The sequence below is a fragment of the Haliotis asinina genome, chromosome 3, assembly GCF_037392515.1.
Source record: "Haliotis asinina isolate JCU_RB_2024 chromosome 3, JCU_Hal_asi_v2, whole genome shotgun sequence".
NCBI classification, from domain to species: domain Eukaryota; kingdom Metazoa; phylum Mollusca; class Gastropoda; order Lepetellida; family Haliotidae; genus Haliotis; species Haliotis asinina.
In genome coordinates this window covers 22427576-22443396 of record NC_090282.1, presented here as the reverse complement: position 1 = coordinate 22443396, position 15821 = coordinate 22427576, and the positions used below count along the sequence as shown (strand labels likewise).

Sequence of the window (15821 nt, the reverse complement as noted above, 5' to 3'; positions counted from 1 at the left end):
ACTGTGGATACAAGACATGTGCTTCATAGATTAGAGAAATATCTTTCTCATATTCATTTGGTTACATCTGGATGTCTCCGACAGTTGGTGATGCAGCTTTATTTGTAAATAGATTCAAGACTGCCGTTGTCAACATGTTTTCCTCTATCATGGAATAGTACATTGACTAACAGTTCCCGATATTGAGAGTTAGCCATTAGCTCCAGAAAAGTATTAATCATGTATCTTGGACAAAAAATTGTGAAATATTTTGATGAAATTTCGAAGTGGATTATTAAAGCTAAAGTATAATGAGAATAGCTAGTTAAATGTTGCTGAACGTAAATGTCCATTGTGTAATGTAGGTGTAAAAGATTATGTATTGATTATAACTCACTTACACTAAAATACTCGCCAGAAATAACCAAACTGCTATAAATTTAAGTCCCTTTTATGAACAATGATGAAACGCTTTTAAGAAAGTTATGCTAATATATCTTTCATGCTTATAAATTCAGAGCATTCAAACTCCAATAATTTTTCTTCAAACCAAACATTTGTCACATTTATATAGGTGTGAATATGTTTATTGTCACGAGGGTGTGTTTTCTGTAGTTCGTATTATCATTGATTAAGTGATGGTTATTATGGGTCATATTTCGTATCACGGTACTAGTATTTTAGTGGCGAGCCTTTTAAGGTAGTGCTTTAGAGATGTATCCCTCTATGCACTCTTCCGTTGGGTGTGTGTTTTGACTGTTGGTATACACGAAGCCGATCGCGAAGGTTCCACACTTCCCTGGATGATATCATTGACTGTATATATATAGGGCTAGTTGTTGTGTTGACGCCACACACACGGAGTTACCCTTGGAGTAATACTGGAGTTGTGGCATCATTCGACATATCTACATCTGTCTGCCTCTTCGTCTGATTGTCAACATCGACCTACATCCAAGGCTGACCGCTCGCCGTGTAACATTCAGTATAACTGTTTCTCACTCTCAAACCAAGCCTTTGGTGAGTTGATATTATATTTTTGACTCATTACATTAGAGTTGATTCTGCTGTATTGTACTAGAAAACCTCAATTGTGAATCGTTGCGTCCTTCACTTGTCTGCTCAGTACATAATATGGAATATTTTAGACTTGTCAGGGTTATATTTGGCTGCTTCAGAGAGGATTTCTTATACCTTTTGTCACGGCAAATTATTACCGGTAACATTACACGATTATGTGTATACTGGCAAAAATCAATTTGTACAAATAACACGTGCATTATTAACACACGTAAAGTTAACAGTAACTATACTTGTCATCAAATGTATATATGTTGTATATGGGCCTGTAGCCTACATACGGACTAAAATACTTCACGTCGCTTGATTAGTATTACTTTAGTGGTAACATTATAATCCCGAATCACTGGAAATCCATGTTGACACCAGGTGTTCGCGAAACAAAATCAGTTCTAACCGTAGCTGTTCTAACACCATACCACATGACTGTTTGATATCCACATACTGGGTCATTACCGCATTGCAGCCGGCACTAGTGATGTCACTTTGCCCTTGTGTACACATTTTCAGCTAAACCTTCGCAGAGGTTTCCTCCTTAATATTAACATTGCATCTTCTTTTAAGGGAGGTATTATCGGAATTATAGGACCCATCTTACCAGATCTAAGATGCCTCTTCAACGCTGGCCTAGACGAGCTCAGCCTTCTCCTCTTGGTATTTGGGATCGGTGGAATCGTCAGTCAGCTAATAATAGCATTTGTGATGGAGAATATTCCCCTTTATGTCATCCTCGGCGCTCTGGTTGTACTGAAAGCCATCTACTTCTTCTCATTTCCGTATGCCGGAAACATCATTATGGGCACAATACTAGAGATGTTAGCAGGAGCAATTAGCACAGCATGCTTCAATCGTAAGGATATATAAAGCTTTACTTATCATATTGAATTATTGTGGCTCACCTTTATCGACATGTTACTAAACAAGGTGTCATTACATAGTAGCCTTGCTCCAAGTCTCTACTGAATGCTAAGTAATAAGAGTAATACTATCCCTTAAAGAGACTTGTCTATATAAGCCGACAGTTAAATCTTCAGGATGCTATTCAGTTTATTTCTATTTTACAGAGATTATTCTTTAAAATCTCAATTTCTATTTTAGAGACTTGTGCAAGTCTAGATTATTTAGTTGCATAATCGTATCAGAATCATGAAGTGAGTGAGTGCTCTCATCCAACATGGTATTTCCACAGAACTGTCGGAAGTTCTACATAACTAATGCCAACATGTTTATCTTTTATAAAGAAAATGAAAGACTAAATTATGCTACCCAACGTAACGTACATTACTTTAGTGCGTCATAAACATGGTTCCATGTTTCAGCCATCTTGCACAAGTGTGGACAGTTATGGCCCGGTAACCCACGCCTTGTGCACCTTCTTTTTGGATTTTCGTCTTTAGGGAGCGTCTTAGCACCGTTGGTTGTCGGACCTTTCCTCAGCGATGGTGCCGTGACGGAGATGTACAAAACGAGGTACAACATCACAACTGACAGGGATTCTTTCCAACAAAACAACTCACCTGTTTTCGACGCAGAACATGTACAGAACAGACGGAACCTAACATTCATGGTGAATGATTCATCACTTCCGATTGACAGTATTGATTGTAGTGGTCCTGACGGTATTACACTTCTTCAATACCCTTTTATAATGTTTGGAGTGATCTGTGTTATGTGTGTGCTAGCATACCTCTACTTCCACGTCAGCGAACAAGCTTCGTCACAGCCAGACCAATATGAGACACTCAATACACCACAAGACAAACCTGAGTCACAGAAACGCGGGAAGAAGGACTACCTTTTTATCGTTTTCATGTTCCTGGTGCTTTTGTCCGGTCAGGGTTTCCCATCTGGATACAGCGGACTTCTGGCAACGTTTGGCATCGAGAGTCGCCTCCAGATTAGTCTGTCCACCATGACTCTTATGACATCAGTATTCTGGTTTTCGTTTCTGATTGGCCGATCGGTACCTTGCATTCTTCCAGTGAGCGTGAAGCAGATTTACATCTTGAGTGCATGTTTTACGGGACTGCTGTTTGGTATAATCGTGTTTTGTTTTTCTCTTGATAATCCTGCAGCGCTGTGGCTGTCGTCTGTGATTCTTGGACTTTTTTCAGCCCCTGTCATACCTGCTGGAATAGCATGTTCAAAGCAAATCCTGAACGTGTCACCGAGAATAGTGTGTGTTCTTGTTATTGCTATTGGTATTGGTTTCTCCTTTCCCTACATATGTGGTGAGCTCATGGCTGAATATGGTACTGATATCTTTGTATATTTCTTCATAGCTTACTACTGCTTTACTGTTTTGAACTTTATAAGCCTGCTTGTGGTTGTCAGATATGTAGTATTACATGCCTGATTTGCCATAAGTTATTCTGTAACAATACCACATTAATATTGTGATGTTAATGGGTATGGATTAGCCACCAGATGCCGCATATATCAAGGTCATTGAAATTATTGCCGTTATCGTCCTTTACCGCTCACGACTGACGGATATGCCGACTTAGTTGCATTGAAAATTATTCACATATTGATCACAAGGAAACACACAGGTTGTACTTTATAAAGTTTAACTGGCATCGTTTTATGGTCAAAATGTGATAACCTGTTGCTTCCATGAATAAAGTCCGTGACGACAATTTGCTTTAACCTATTTTCAAAAACATACTTCAGATTATGGTAGACTTTTTTGTCATGACTGACAATGCAATGTTCAAGGTTTAAGGTGAGGTGAAAAATTTAGGTTGATATCACGCACTTACGTACACGTCTATGGATGCTTGAACTATTCCAGACTTACAACGGAAATGTAATGGTGTTGACTTGTGCTGCTTTTGTCTCCATAAGGCCGAGTGCCAGGTAGGATACCAACATTCACAGATACAATAATTTGTGAAATGAATTGAATTAACAAAACCGTAGAAAACAAAACAACACAACTTTTCCTTCCCGTAGGACTTTTATTTAGACCATTTGAAAACAAGTATGGTAACAAGGTATGAGTCGAGTGATCTCTTCGTTGACAAAACATGCTCGGTATTATCTGAAGAGATGTTTGCTTGCTTGAGCTACTGGAACGTTGTGCAGTGTACAAGAAAGGTGAAATGATCACTCTTATCATACAGTCTTTTGTCACTCTGAATTGGTGTGCAAACATCCAACTGTGACAAGGAAACCTCACTGGGGTCTTTTATCCTCTATTTCAGATGGATAAGCCAGTGGATGGGAGTTGGTTATTTGAAGATTACTGACAGATATCAAACGAATATACTTTGAACTTAAGGTGTATGTCTCAACAAATTGCCATGTTTTTGCGTTTTGGCTGAGATCCATATCAGCCTCTAAGACAGAGGCTGTAATTTCAGAGTTCCGATCAAACTTCAGATGCTTCACATCCTCTTTGTCAACTCATCTGAAAATGAAGCTCAAGAATTCACGACCAGTGAACGAAAGTTCTACTTTTAGCAGGTTACATTTGGGATCACACTTTCTCAGATACAGATTTAAAGTCAGGCACCTTGTCAAATCATCGATCTAACCCATTCCACAAAATATGTCATCATGAAAACTGATATATATTTTATGTTGCCCTCACTATAACACTTGACTTGCTGCATCACTCTGGTAGACCTTTCAATAACACATGAAGATCGACCATTAGTTCCTCCTTGAGGTAGGGTTTGCCTAAACACGTTTTGACCCGCTGTTGCAGATGGTGCCCTGACAAAACCCCCAATGAATAACAGTTATGACCTAACGTTGATACCAAATACATATTCCGAAAATATCACCACATTACAGACGTCACGAGCTTCCAGCAATATCATGTTCAGGTTTCACTGAACACATGACATGCTTAGCTTGCCACAAAAAAGTTCTCCCAAGAACCGCCACGCAATCACTATTTTACTATTTTAGGTTGCATCTCAGCAGGATTGATTGTGTTGCCTTATGTGCCAAGAAACACGACTGCAAGTACGTTTCGCATCAGAAGGTTGAGCCAAGAACATGCCTCACTTTCTCAAGTTGCAATGTAGACGATTGCGTGTTTGGCATTCGTGATTCCAGTGATTGCATCGTCTATTCAGGCAAACATTTCCAGGGAACAGAACAAATGCTCTTGGTTAAAGACGTGGTATCGCCTTCGGAAAGTGTTTCCATAACTTCCCCGGAACAAGGAAAGATGCTTGCAACCAACGACGAAAAGGACGTCTCATCTGTTCCTGAAAGAGTCACTGTCCAAGCTGGAGGTGATGGGGACCCTCGTGAAACATCACATTGCAGTTGCATTCATCCTCAGTACAAGAAAGGTACTACTCATGCCCTGCCAAACATTTTCACTCTACAAAATCAAGATGAGAAGACGTACCTTCAGGCTTTTGACTTTGCAAAAGAAACATTTGTTACATTGAAATTGAAACGATTACCGACATCGCTGTCGACGTGGATGATGGTGTTGTGTATATCGTCGAGAACAAATCTCCTGCTTCTATGATATCACTTTCAAAATTCTGCTGTGACGGTTCTAGCAAGATCACGCTGGCGACGTTCAAGGGCAGTTGGCTTATTGCTTCAGATCCCATCTTGGACAGTGTGTTTCATGTCAGAGTGCCTCTCAGACGAGGCAAGCCGAGAATCATTATGCTGAACGTTAACACAAGGACGGAACAAGTCATTACAAAACTCAAGAAAATGTCGAAGTTGATAGGCGTGGATTTTGTTAACCAGAGGATTTATTGGATAGGACCCCACTTTGATAACCGACTTAAAATTTTGAGTGTGGGGTATCGTTCTAGAAAGGATAAGATCAAACATGTTGTTTCTTTACCTCAGCATACTCGTGAACGATATTGGCTTTTCGCAGCTACGTATCTTATCACTACCTGGTGTGCAACTGAAGATAGTGGAAAGCAGTACTTCATGGACAGAAAGGAATCTCGCACTGTGACAAACAAGTCGAGTATTTGTAAGAGGGTGGGTAGGATGAAGAATGGGTTCTTTGTCATCTGGATAGCTGCATACGATGAAATATCTACTCTTATGCTGTACGACCAACATGGAAATGTGTACAAAACAATCTCCTTCCCTTTGCAGGGTATATTGGTAGTCTAGACGTTCAAAATGTTACCAACCACATCAGTGCGTCATTCAGGCAGAATGGTTAACTGAATTATGTTTTCTTCTGGATTCAGAATCAGAATATTGTGCATCCAAGAATAGCATTGGTGTCTTAAGAGCTCATTTTCATGTCGCCCAAGTCATCAACGACTGGTATGTAGACAACCCCATGTAGCGGGTTGCTATGATGGGTTAGGCATGTATACTGCAGAATTTATTTTGATCCTTGGTATAAAAATAATTATGATTCTAATATCTATCGTGTTGATATGGGTACTGCCCTTTTAAAGTACTTCTAACAGATCTCGGAGAAATCTGCCCGATTTTTGTCAGAGAACAGTTGAATCGTTAACTATGTTGTATTCATACTCCACTGTTTTAACTATGTTATGTCCATACTCCCCAGCTATAACCGTGTTATATACATACTCCGCTGTTATAGCTATGTTGTATTCATACACCACTGTTATAGCTTTGTTGTATAATTCATATTCCACTGTTATAGCTATGTTGTATTCATATTCCACTCTTTTAACCATGTATTCAAATTCCGCTGTTTAACCATGTATTCAAATTCCACTGTTTTAACCAGGCATTCATACTGCATTGTTGCAACTATGTTGTATCCATATTCCACTGCAATAACTATGCTGTATTTACTGTTCCCATGTTGTATTGATGCTCCACTGTTACAACTGTGTTGTATTTCTATTGCAACTGTCTTATATTCATACACCACTGTTATAACTATGCAGCATCTATATTCCACTAGGGAATGGGACTCAACCGAAAAAAGTACTAGAATTTGTACTTTACTAAGAAAGTGAGATCCCAAATATGACATATGTTGCATTTGACCACTTTCTAAATGGCATCGTGTAATCATAGCTTTCGGCCGTGGGAGCCGTGCCAATTTACACTCATCAGAGGGGTACACAAAGTACGCAGTCTAGACTACCAGTTGTCCGACTTTCATTTTTGTGGAAGTCGCGGTGGCTGAGCGGGCTAGGCGGCTGACTTTGTGTGCTGGCGATTAGGTGCCTGACTCTGAGGGTGTGGGTTCGAATCCCGGATGGGACTCAACCGAAAAAAGTACTAGAATTTGTACTTTACTAAGAAAGTGAGATCCCAAATATGACATATGTTGCATTTGACCACTTTCTAAATGGCATCGTGTAATCATAGCTTTCGGCCGTGGGAGCCGTGCCAATTTACACTCATCAGAGGGGTACACAAAGTACGCAGTCTAGACTACCAGTTGTCCGACTTTCATTTTTGTGGAAGTCGCGGTGGCTGAGCGGGCTAGGCGGCTGACTTTGTGTGCTGGCGATTAGGTGCCTGACTCTGAGGGTGCGGGTTCGAATCCCGGATGGGACTCAACCGAAAAAAGTACTAGAATTTGTACTTTACTAAGAACGTGAGATCCCAAATATGACATATGTTGCATTTGACCACTTTCTAAATGGCATCGTGTAATCATAGCTTTCGGCCGTGGGAGCCGTGCCAATTTACACTCATCAGAGGGGTACACAAAGTACGCAGTCTAGACTACCAGTTGTCCGACTTTCATTTTTGTGGAAGTCGCGGTGGCTGAGCGGGCTAGGCGGCTGACTTTGTGTGCTGGCGATTAGGTGCCTGACTCTGAGGGTGCGGGTTCGAATCCCGGATGGGACTCAACCGAAAAAAGTACTAGAATTTGTACTTTACTAAGAAAGTGAGATCCCAAATATGACATATGTTGCATTTGACCACTTTCTAAATGGCATCGTGTAATCATAGCTTTCGGCCGTGGGAGCCGTGCCAATTTACACTCATCAGAGGGGTACACAAAGTACACAGTCTAGACTACCAGTTGTCCGACTTTCATTTTTGTGGAAGTCGCGGTGGCTGAGCGGGCTAGACGGCTGACTTTGTGTGATGGCGATTAGGTGCCTGACTCTGAGGGTGCGGGTTCGAATCCCGGATGGGACTCAACCGAAAAAAGTACTAGAATTTGTACTTTACTAAGAAAGTGAGATCCCAAATATGACATATGTTGCATTTGACCACTTTCTAAATGGCATCGTGTAATCAGACTCCATCATGTACATGAAAAGAAAAACAACAATCAACGCCAGAGGATATATCTGGATTATGTCCTAAAACCGATTCATGTTGGTGAAAAGTACCATGAATCCACTCATTCACGACAATAGATCACTCTTTGGTCTTTTCGCAGATATTTAAATAGCTTCCATGTTATAGTCCATTTAGGAGCGAGCATTAACATGAGCTTTGTTCGAGAAATTGGTTATTATAATGTGACTTCAGTCATACATTCACCTTAAGTAGCATTCAACATTTTAAGGAAATGAAAAATATGGATTAAGCCATGAATGAATCAATCAATGTATCACACCACAACATTTGCGGTTGAAGTAGGTCCACTGTGCCGTAGTAATCATAGAGAACGCTTTCAGGGTCGGGATAATGGCGGCCATGTTTGTTTACAAACAATGCAAACGATTGTTCAAATTGCCTATTTCTAAGTTTATTGTTTTAAAAGTCTACTATCTATAACGAACTTTTATTGCAAAATAATGTCTAATAGAGAGAGTATTCAAATTCTTTAACCTTCTGTTTCCTTTTTCAAATCTCGGAATGTGTGAGTACAGCACGTTCTAATTATCAATGAAAGTTGTCAATGAACGTGGATCACGAAAAGTAATTCCGTCAACCAATCATATTTCTTCTCAGAAAATAGAAATTATTCTGCTTCAATCACCCAAGGTGGAAATAGAACGGAGCGGTGAAACCGCCTCACTTGCTGTTTGTGCCTTGTCCTGCAGGTTATCATACACCATATCAGAGTCCGTTGTTTAGCAAACTTTTGGAAGCATTCAGTACAGGCATTTGACTGTTGTGACTGGGTGATTTTTGTGGCTTTTTTTACATATACACCCATCCATCTAGCAATTCTGACCATATTTATCAATGTTTTATCCTATATTTTTAGGACACAATGACTTATGCCGAATGTGTGCAGAGATGTTTTGAAGTAAGTGACATTTGGTGCGGAGCCGAGGTTACTCAACTTCCTGTGCTCGGAAAGGGAGAGATCAACCAAGTTAAAATTTGTGGTTTTGGTGTTACTGTGCCATACTTAGCGTATATGTACATTTAATGGTCCTTTACGACCCGGTTATTTTAGAAAATTGTGTTGTTTTTTCTGTTTATTTCCAATCACAGTCTATAGTGGGCTTGAACATGTTTCGTGTTTGCCTCCTGACGGGAAGATGACATCGTATGATGTCAAGAGATGGGTCATTCCTGATGTTTACACTCCGATGGCTCCGGTATGTTCCGTGTGTTACATGATTCAAAATATTATCCCTATGTGTACATGATGAATGAATAACGTGATAATACACCTCATCTTTGACATCTTCTTGTCACGAGTCGGCATTTCCACAATCTCCATAGTAAAACAAGGGGTATAGCGAACGGTGAGAGTATAGAGAAATATGCATTAATATATTAGTCATAAAGTTACGAGGCCGAGGAGACTTCTTAATTTGAAAGGTGCCCCCTACTTCCGCTTCACGTTGGATATCAAATCAGTATCAAACGTTTAATGAGAGAGGTGATATAGGACGGTATCATAAAAAATCTTCAGTATCAACAATGAGAATAAATTAATGTGACTCATATTTACTCTTGATACTTACTCAGGAAGGTATATGTATATTTGGATATATATTTCGTATATTTGGATAGAAAACACCTGGATTAACCAGACAATTACAAATGCTTAGCACATTCCATGAATCAAGGGCGGTGGGGGTAACCGGTGGGGGTTCGCACGTCACATCGAATGCCTGGGTTCGACTCCCCACATCGGTACAATGTGTGAAACCTATTTGTTGTGTTTCCTGTCATGATGTTGCTGGAATGCTGCTAAAAAGCGGCGTAAAACCATATTCAGTCACTCACTCCGTGAATCGATTTGTACTTAATTGCAAATGCGGGATCAACCGGGAAACGTAGAGTACGTTAACCGAATAGAAACTTTAGATAAAGGTTTGTGTGGACCAAATCTGCACACGGGACAATATGTACTGTATCGCCTTCGGTCATCCTCCATTCTGAAGGAATTCCTTCGAAGTAAGTGATGACGATGTTTCGGTGTCACTCATATGAATCTGGGCCTTAATAGTAAATAAAATAGTAACTGAAATTGACATGAATATGTTTTTTGATATGTCATAAGATTTAAGAATCATTGTCACACCTTGATTTTACCAGTGAGATGTTGACGATAAGGTCAGATAAGGTCAGATAAGACCAGTGAACAACTTATAATGTACAAGGTACAAGTGACCCCCTTGCACGTCATGTTCAAAATCAGTGACACCTATCCCAGCAAATGGATGTCCTCCTTCCTCACACAACGAACTTGATGATCCCGGCTTAAAATCATCATCATCACGCACACTCACACGCATACCACCCACAACAATAAACAATGAAGGATCCCTTATTTCGAACAATCTAACGAATACCTACTCGTCGCCTACCCACCCCACCCCACACAGCTACCCCTCTCCATGCACACTCCCTTCAGTTTCCCCCAGAGTATCAAATGGTCGGTCCCTGTTTTGCTTCGTGTTCCCTTAGCTTCTAATATCGACCCAGACGGGTAGATTGACCTCCATTCCGCTTGTCTCCACCGCCGTCCCATATTTCACGGATGTCCATTAAACAAAACAAACATCACTGGATGGGTCAATTTATGTATTAAGTCGCGTATGTATATTTTCTGGCACGGGCACCCAGATAGCATGCTGAAGTTGTCAACCGCCTTCTATTTCCACACAGTATTAATCACTACTGTGTGTAAAAACGTCAACAGTGACGGCCTTGTGGTGAATGTGGGTCACTACATCATCGTTTTTGCGAAATAGACTCACCGCCATAGAGACGGCTTTGTACAAACCTGAGGTCAGATACACTGGCGGACAGATGTGGTAGGCTGCTTAGTCTCTAAAACTGGTGTCTTTCTTTCTATCCTATAATATTTTACTATTTACACAGAGTCTGCGGGGTGAGACCTAAAATATGTGTCTGGTTGTCTGCTGATTGTTTCCTTAAAGGAACAAAGAAAACACCGACTGTCCATCCTACATATATATGCTGTCACATTCGACAGGATAGACGCTGGGTTTATTGTTAGCTACAAGTATATTTTAATATTGTATTCGTTTACCTATACCTATGATCAGTATTCATTTATTCTGACGTTCATACAATCTTGTTTGTCCATCACTCCTTAAAGATATACCTGGGTTAAGATGTGTTTAACCAATCCTGTTTTAACCAACACGCTTTAAGGATATGTCCAAGCAGAACTGTAAATATACGTTGGTTCAGGTAAGTTTAACCAATCTTGTTTGTCCAACGCTCCTCAAAGATATTCTTTGAACAACCTGTATCTATACCTGTGTTTAGATGAGTTGTTTTGATTATGCTTTTCTTGTTTAGACATCAGTCTGGCAAACATGAGCATCCTACATCTAGTTTAGTATTTCATTGTTGGTGGGTTGACAAATGTCATCACTTGAATATAATGATAATAAATCTACAACGTAAAATGTTTTGATGATAATGAGATCGGTCCTACCAGACATGGTCATGACATAACATACTTCTCATCATGATAGGAACTTCATGGAATGTCAAGGGATAGTATGCCAATACGTAGTACACGTTTCAAATGAAAGTATCTGTCAGAAATTATCACTCCACTTTGTCGTTACGGTTCATATGTTATTGCTGAAAAACTGATCTTCAGTAATCCATACTTGTCGTAAGCGGCGACAAAAGAGATCCAGTTGTCAGACTTGCTGACTTGGTGTCACAGTTGCGCAGCTCGATGTTCATGCTGTTGATCAATGGATTGTCTGGTCCAGACTCGATAATTTACAGACCGCTGCTATATAGCTGGGATAATGTTTAGTGCGTCGTTAAATGACACACCAACCCAGTCATCTACATTGTTCGTTGTACGTCGATTTTCCTGTACTTCCTATGTTTCTTAATACCATCACTGAACGTTTTTGTCGTTTTGGTGTCACTGATTCCTATGCCCTTGCAATGATCCAGGTATGACCCAAGTCTACCAAGTACAGTGTCTATCAGCGCCATATGATTCTACGGTATTCGCACAGTCGCGGTATACCTACACCAGTTACTATGCGTGAGTAGCTTCAGATCTGAAATATGATTACATTTCTTCATGCAGTTGGCTATATTATAACAACTGAATGATGGATATAACAAGCGTTTTGGATATACCACTGTATATTTAGCTGAAATGGATATATCGGACTACTGTTATCACGAACCAAAGTGTTCCGTTTGTGTTCGGTATAACCGCAATGTACTGTTACAACTTTCACATAGCTGTAACAAGTCCGATATGGGGCGGTGGGGTAGCCCGGTGGTCATCGCTCGTCACGCCGAAGACCCAGTTTCGATTCCCCACAGGGGACAGTGTGTGTCCCCGCCGTGATATTGCTGGAATATTGCTGGAAGCGGCTAAAAGTGAACTCACTCACTCATTCAAATATAAAACGTCTGAGTTAGTGAATGAATGCTGTTTTACGCCTCTAGGATATACTTCACCTATTCACCATATTTGGAAGTTTAGGAATAAATTACTTCCCATCAGCTTACTAACCGAATGCATATACTTCACCCAGTCACTATATCTTTGACGTTTAAAGGAAAACATTCTTCCATTAAAACCATGTACTGAGTAACCGAATGCATGTGCTTCACCTATTCACTATTTTCCGGCGTTTAAAGGATATCTTTCTTCCCACAGAACTATGAATTGACTGACAGAATGCATGTACTTCACCTATTCACTATGTTTTCGACGTTTAAAGGATATATTACTTCCCACAGAACTATGAATTGACTGACCGAATGCGTGTACTTCACCTGTTCACTATTTTTCGGTGTTTGAAGGGTTTATTTGCATGACTTCCAACAGAACCATCTATTGACTGACAGAATGCATAGCACCCAATTCTTAAAGGTAAATATGCCTAGGTACGCATTCGTGTCTCTGAACATGAGATACCTGTCTCAGATATTCTGATGCATATCCAATTAAACATTTCAGATACGTTGAATATCCAGATGGAATCTTATTGAGCACAAATACTACGAACAGCGTGCTCAAACTTCAATTCCGCTATGTGGAATTTGGGCATGTGTGCTCAACGTCCTACGTTAAAGTGTATGAAGGTATTGTCACAGAAGTCATGGCGTCAACAGACAAGCTCCTATCTTTGACAAAACAGTTCACACTAGGACGCACTGACTTAATTAACATCCGGTTTCATTAATAAATGGAATTCTGAAGATCCAGGTACACGGTTATTTTTTCCGTTTACGTTCATGTAATTGAAAACTCCCTTTGCGTCTGAAAATTAATCACGTCATCTTGCACAAAGCGAGAGTTAACCTAATGGTTAGTGAGTGAGTGAGTTAGTGGGCTAAGGTTTAAAGTTACATCAGCAATATTTTTGGGGTATTGTGACAATAAAGGTTAGTACTAAAGTATTAAGTTAATATGTCAATATCACTAAGCTGGCTTTGTGCAAGAGGGCAATGACAGTTAACTTGCATTATCCGATAATGTCCCGAGACTCATTTCACAAAGCAACCGTCACGCTACAACTGTCGTCAGTTATAAACCATGACACTGGCTTACGACAATCATAGCTGTGAAATGGGCTCCTGGGGGCGTGGAGTATTGCTCATGCTTGCAGACACTAGTTTGCAGGTCGAATCTAAGTCCAGGAGTGATGCACTCTGTATTTAATATCAAGCATGAAATGTGTTATGCACGTGATGGGTCAGTTTTATACCATGTGCAAAATAAGAACCATGGCAATTGACCTACGTGATGATATTATTGCTATATTCATTATTCCAGGTCAAAGCAGCTATGGGAGGTTACTGAAGACGTTTTGTGGAACTACAAACCAGGATATACTGAGCACAGGACAATATGTGTTTGTAGAGTACACAAGCGAGCAAACTGACAGGCGGTTCCAGCTCAGCTGCCAAAGTGAGTGCTGGAAGAATATTCTGGAGGTGGTATGATGTGTTGGACTTGTGTGTGTGTTTTCAACGTTTCACACACACACACTCACTCACACACACACACACACACACACACACACACACACACACACACACACACACACACACACACACACACCTGTTTCAATTAAAAATGGTCTCTTGCCAGGCTATTTCCCACTCTTCATGTAATGGTATTCATAACTTTGCTTCCTTCATAGGTATTCCGGACCCATTAATCGCATCCTCCAATACCAAGGGCATCGCCGGAGGCATTGTGGCAGTCGCAGTTGCTGTATTCATCGTTGTTGGTGGCGTTTATCGTTACAAACGTGGTGCGTTCTGGAGGAAACTTAGAAACAGAAGTCATAGAAACAACACGCAGGGAGCTGTCACCCCTCCTACCACCAACGTCACCGACATCAACACACCCGCCACCTATCCAGCTAACCCATCAACACACCCAGAGATGCAATACAATTCGTACCCACCAAATGCACAGGATCAGTATGAGTCGCACCTTCAGCATCCACCTCCAAGTCCATATCCATTTCAAGCCCCAAGCCAGTACCAGCCTCAGAACCACAGTCAGGATCTATATCCTCCAGCACAGCCTCACACCAGGGGTCAGTCTGACTATCCTCCAGCACAATCCAAGGGTCAGCATCAGTATGCTCCATCACAGCCTCAGACCCAGGATCTGTATCCCCCATCAAAACCTCCATATACTAATACTAGTCAAAGCCCCTTTCCTCAACAACCTACAGCACCACCTATGTATGTTGTTGATGATCTTCCTCCTCCGTATCCTGGTACATAACCTGAAGCTGAACCCTATATTTTCAACTACTAAAAAAAGGACGTAGAAAGGATATATTGTGAACAGATGAGTCTGTGGTCAGTTCACATGTAAATATGTCTGCATAGGAAATATCTAACACCATACCATACGATTCATTATTTCAGCCATGTCGGGAAGAGGAAATATTATGCATAAGTAACGAATATATTTAGACCATAAATACACCTGGACAATGGACAGTAAAACAACCAAAACACAGTTTGGCCCTCATGTGATCATAAAGAGATATTCTAAGCAGATTGATACAGTAGAATAATCATCGTTCCGGAATATGAGCCATTGTTCACTCTCTTGTAAAATTATATACCGTGTAGACATTGAAATAAACACATACTTGACCAATACCATCCATGTGCTCTCTACAGTCGAGTCAGAGTTAAGGTGATAGTGTATATTTTGCTTAACCAACGATATCCAGAAATTGAGCTGAACACCTCTTAATTATTTTTACGATTCGCAGTCAGTGTTAAGGCATGCACAAGAGTAGTATTTATATGTCATTGTTTACTTGCTTGTGGGACACTCTGGGGATTTGTGTGTGTGTGTGTGTGTGTGTGTGTGTGTGTGTGTGTGTGTGTGCGTGCGTGTGTTTCACCTTGTCAGCAGAGTACATTCACGTTCACGCCAAATTTTCACGAAAAGAAAT

The 15821-nt window shown here is 40.5% G+C and overlaps 1 protein-coding gene across 1 annotated transcript; it reads left to right on the top strand.

Annotated features, from left to right (window-relative positions):
- The first annotated feature begins 1761 nt into the window (after positions 1-1761).
- LOC137278759 (uncharacterized) lies at positions 1762-15133 on the top strand. The gene is made up of 8 exons (XM_067811271.1): positions 1762-1909; positions 2742-2960; positions 3907-3918; positions 12319-12412; positions 13346-13470; positions 14165-14299; positions 14535-14920; positions 14978-15133. The coding sequence occupies exons 1-8, from the start codon at positions 1762-1764 to the stop codon at positions 15131-15133; spliced, it is 1275 nt and encodes a 424-aa protein (XP_067667372.1).
- The last annotated feature ends 688 nt before the right edge of the window (positions 15134-15821 follow it).

Coding starts and splice junctions, on each gene's coding strand:
- LOC137278759 (XM_067811271.1), top strand. CDS start 1,762: ATGGAGAATATTCCCCTTTATGTCATCCTCGGCGCTCTGGTTGTACTG. Junction 12,413..13,345: donor ACCTACACCAGTTACTATGC/GTGAGTAGCTTC, acceptor TAAACATTTCAG/ATACGTTGAATATCCAGATG. Junction 14,300..14,534: donor GTTCCAGCTCAGCTGCCAAA/GTGAGTGCTGGA, acceptor CTTCCTTCATAG/GTATTCCGGACCCATTAATC.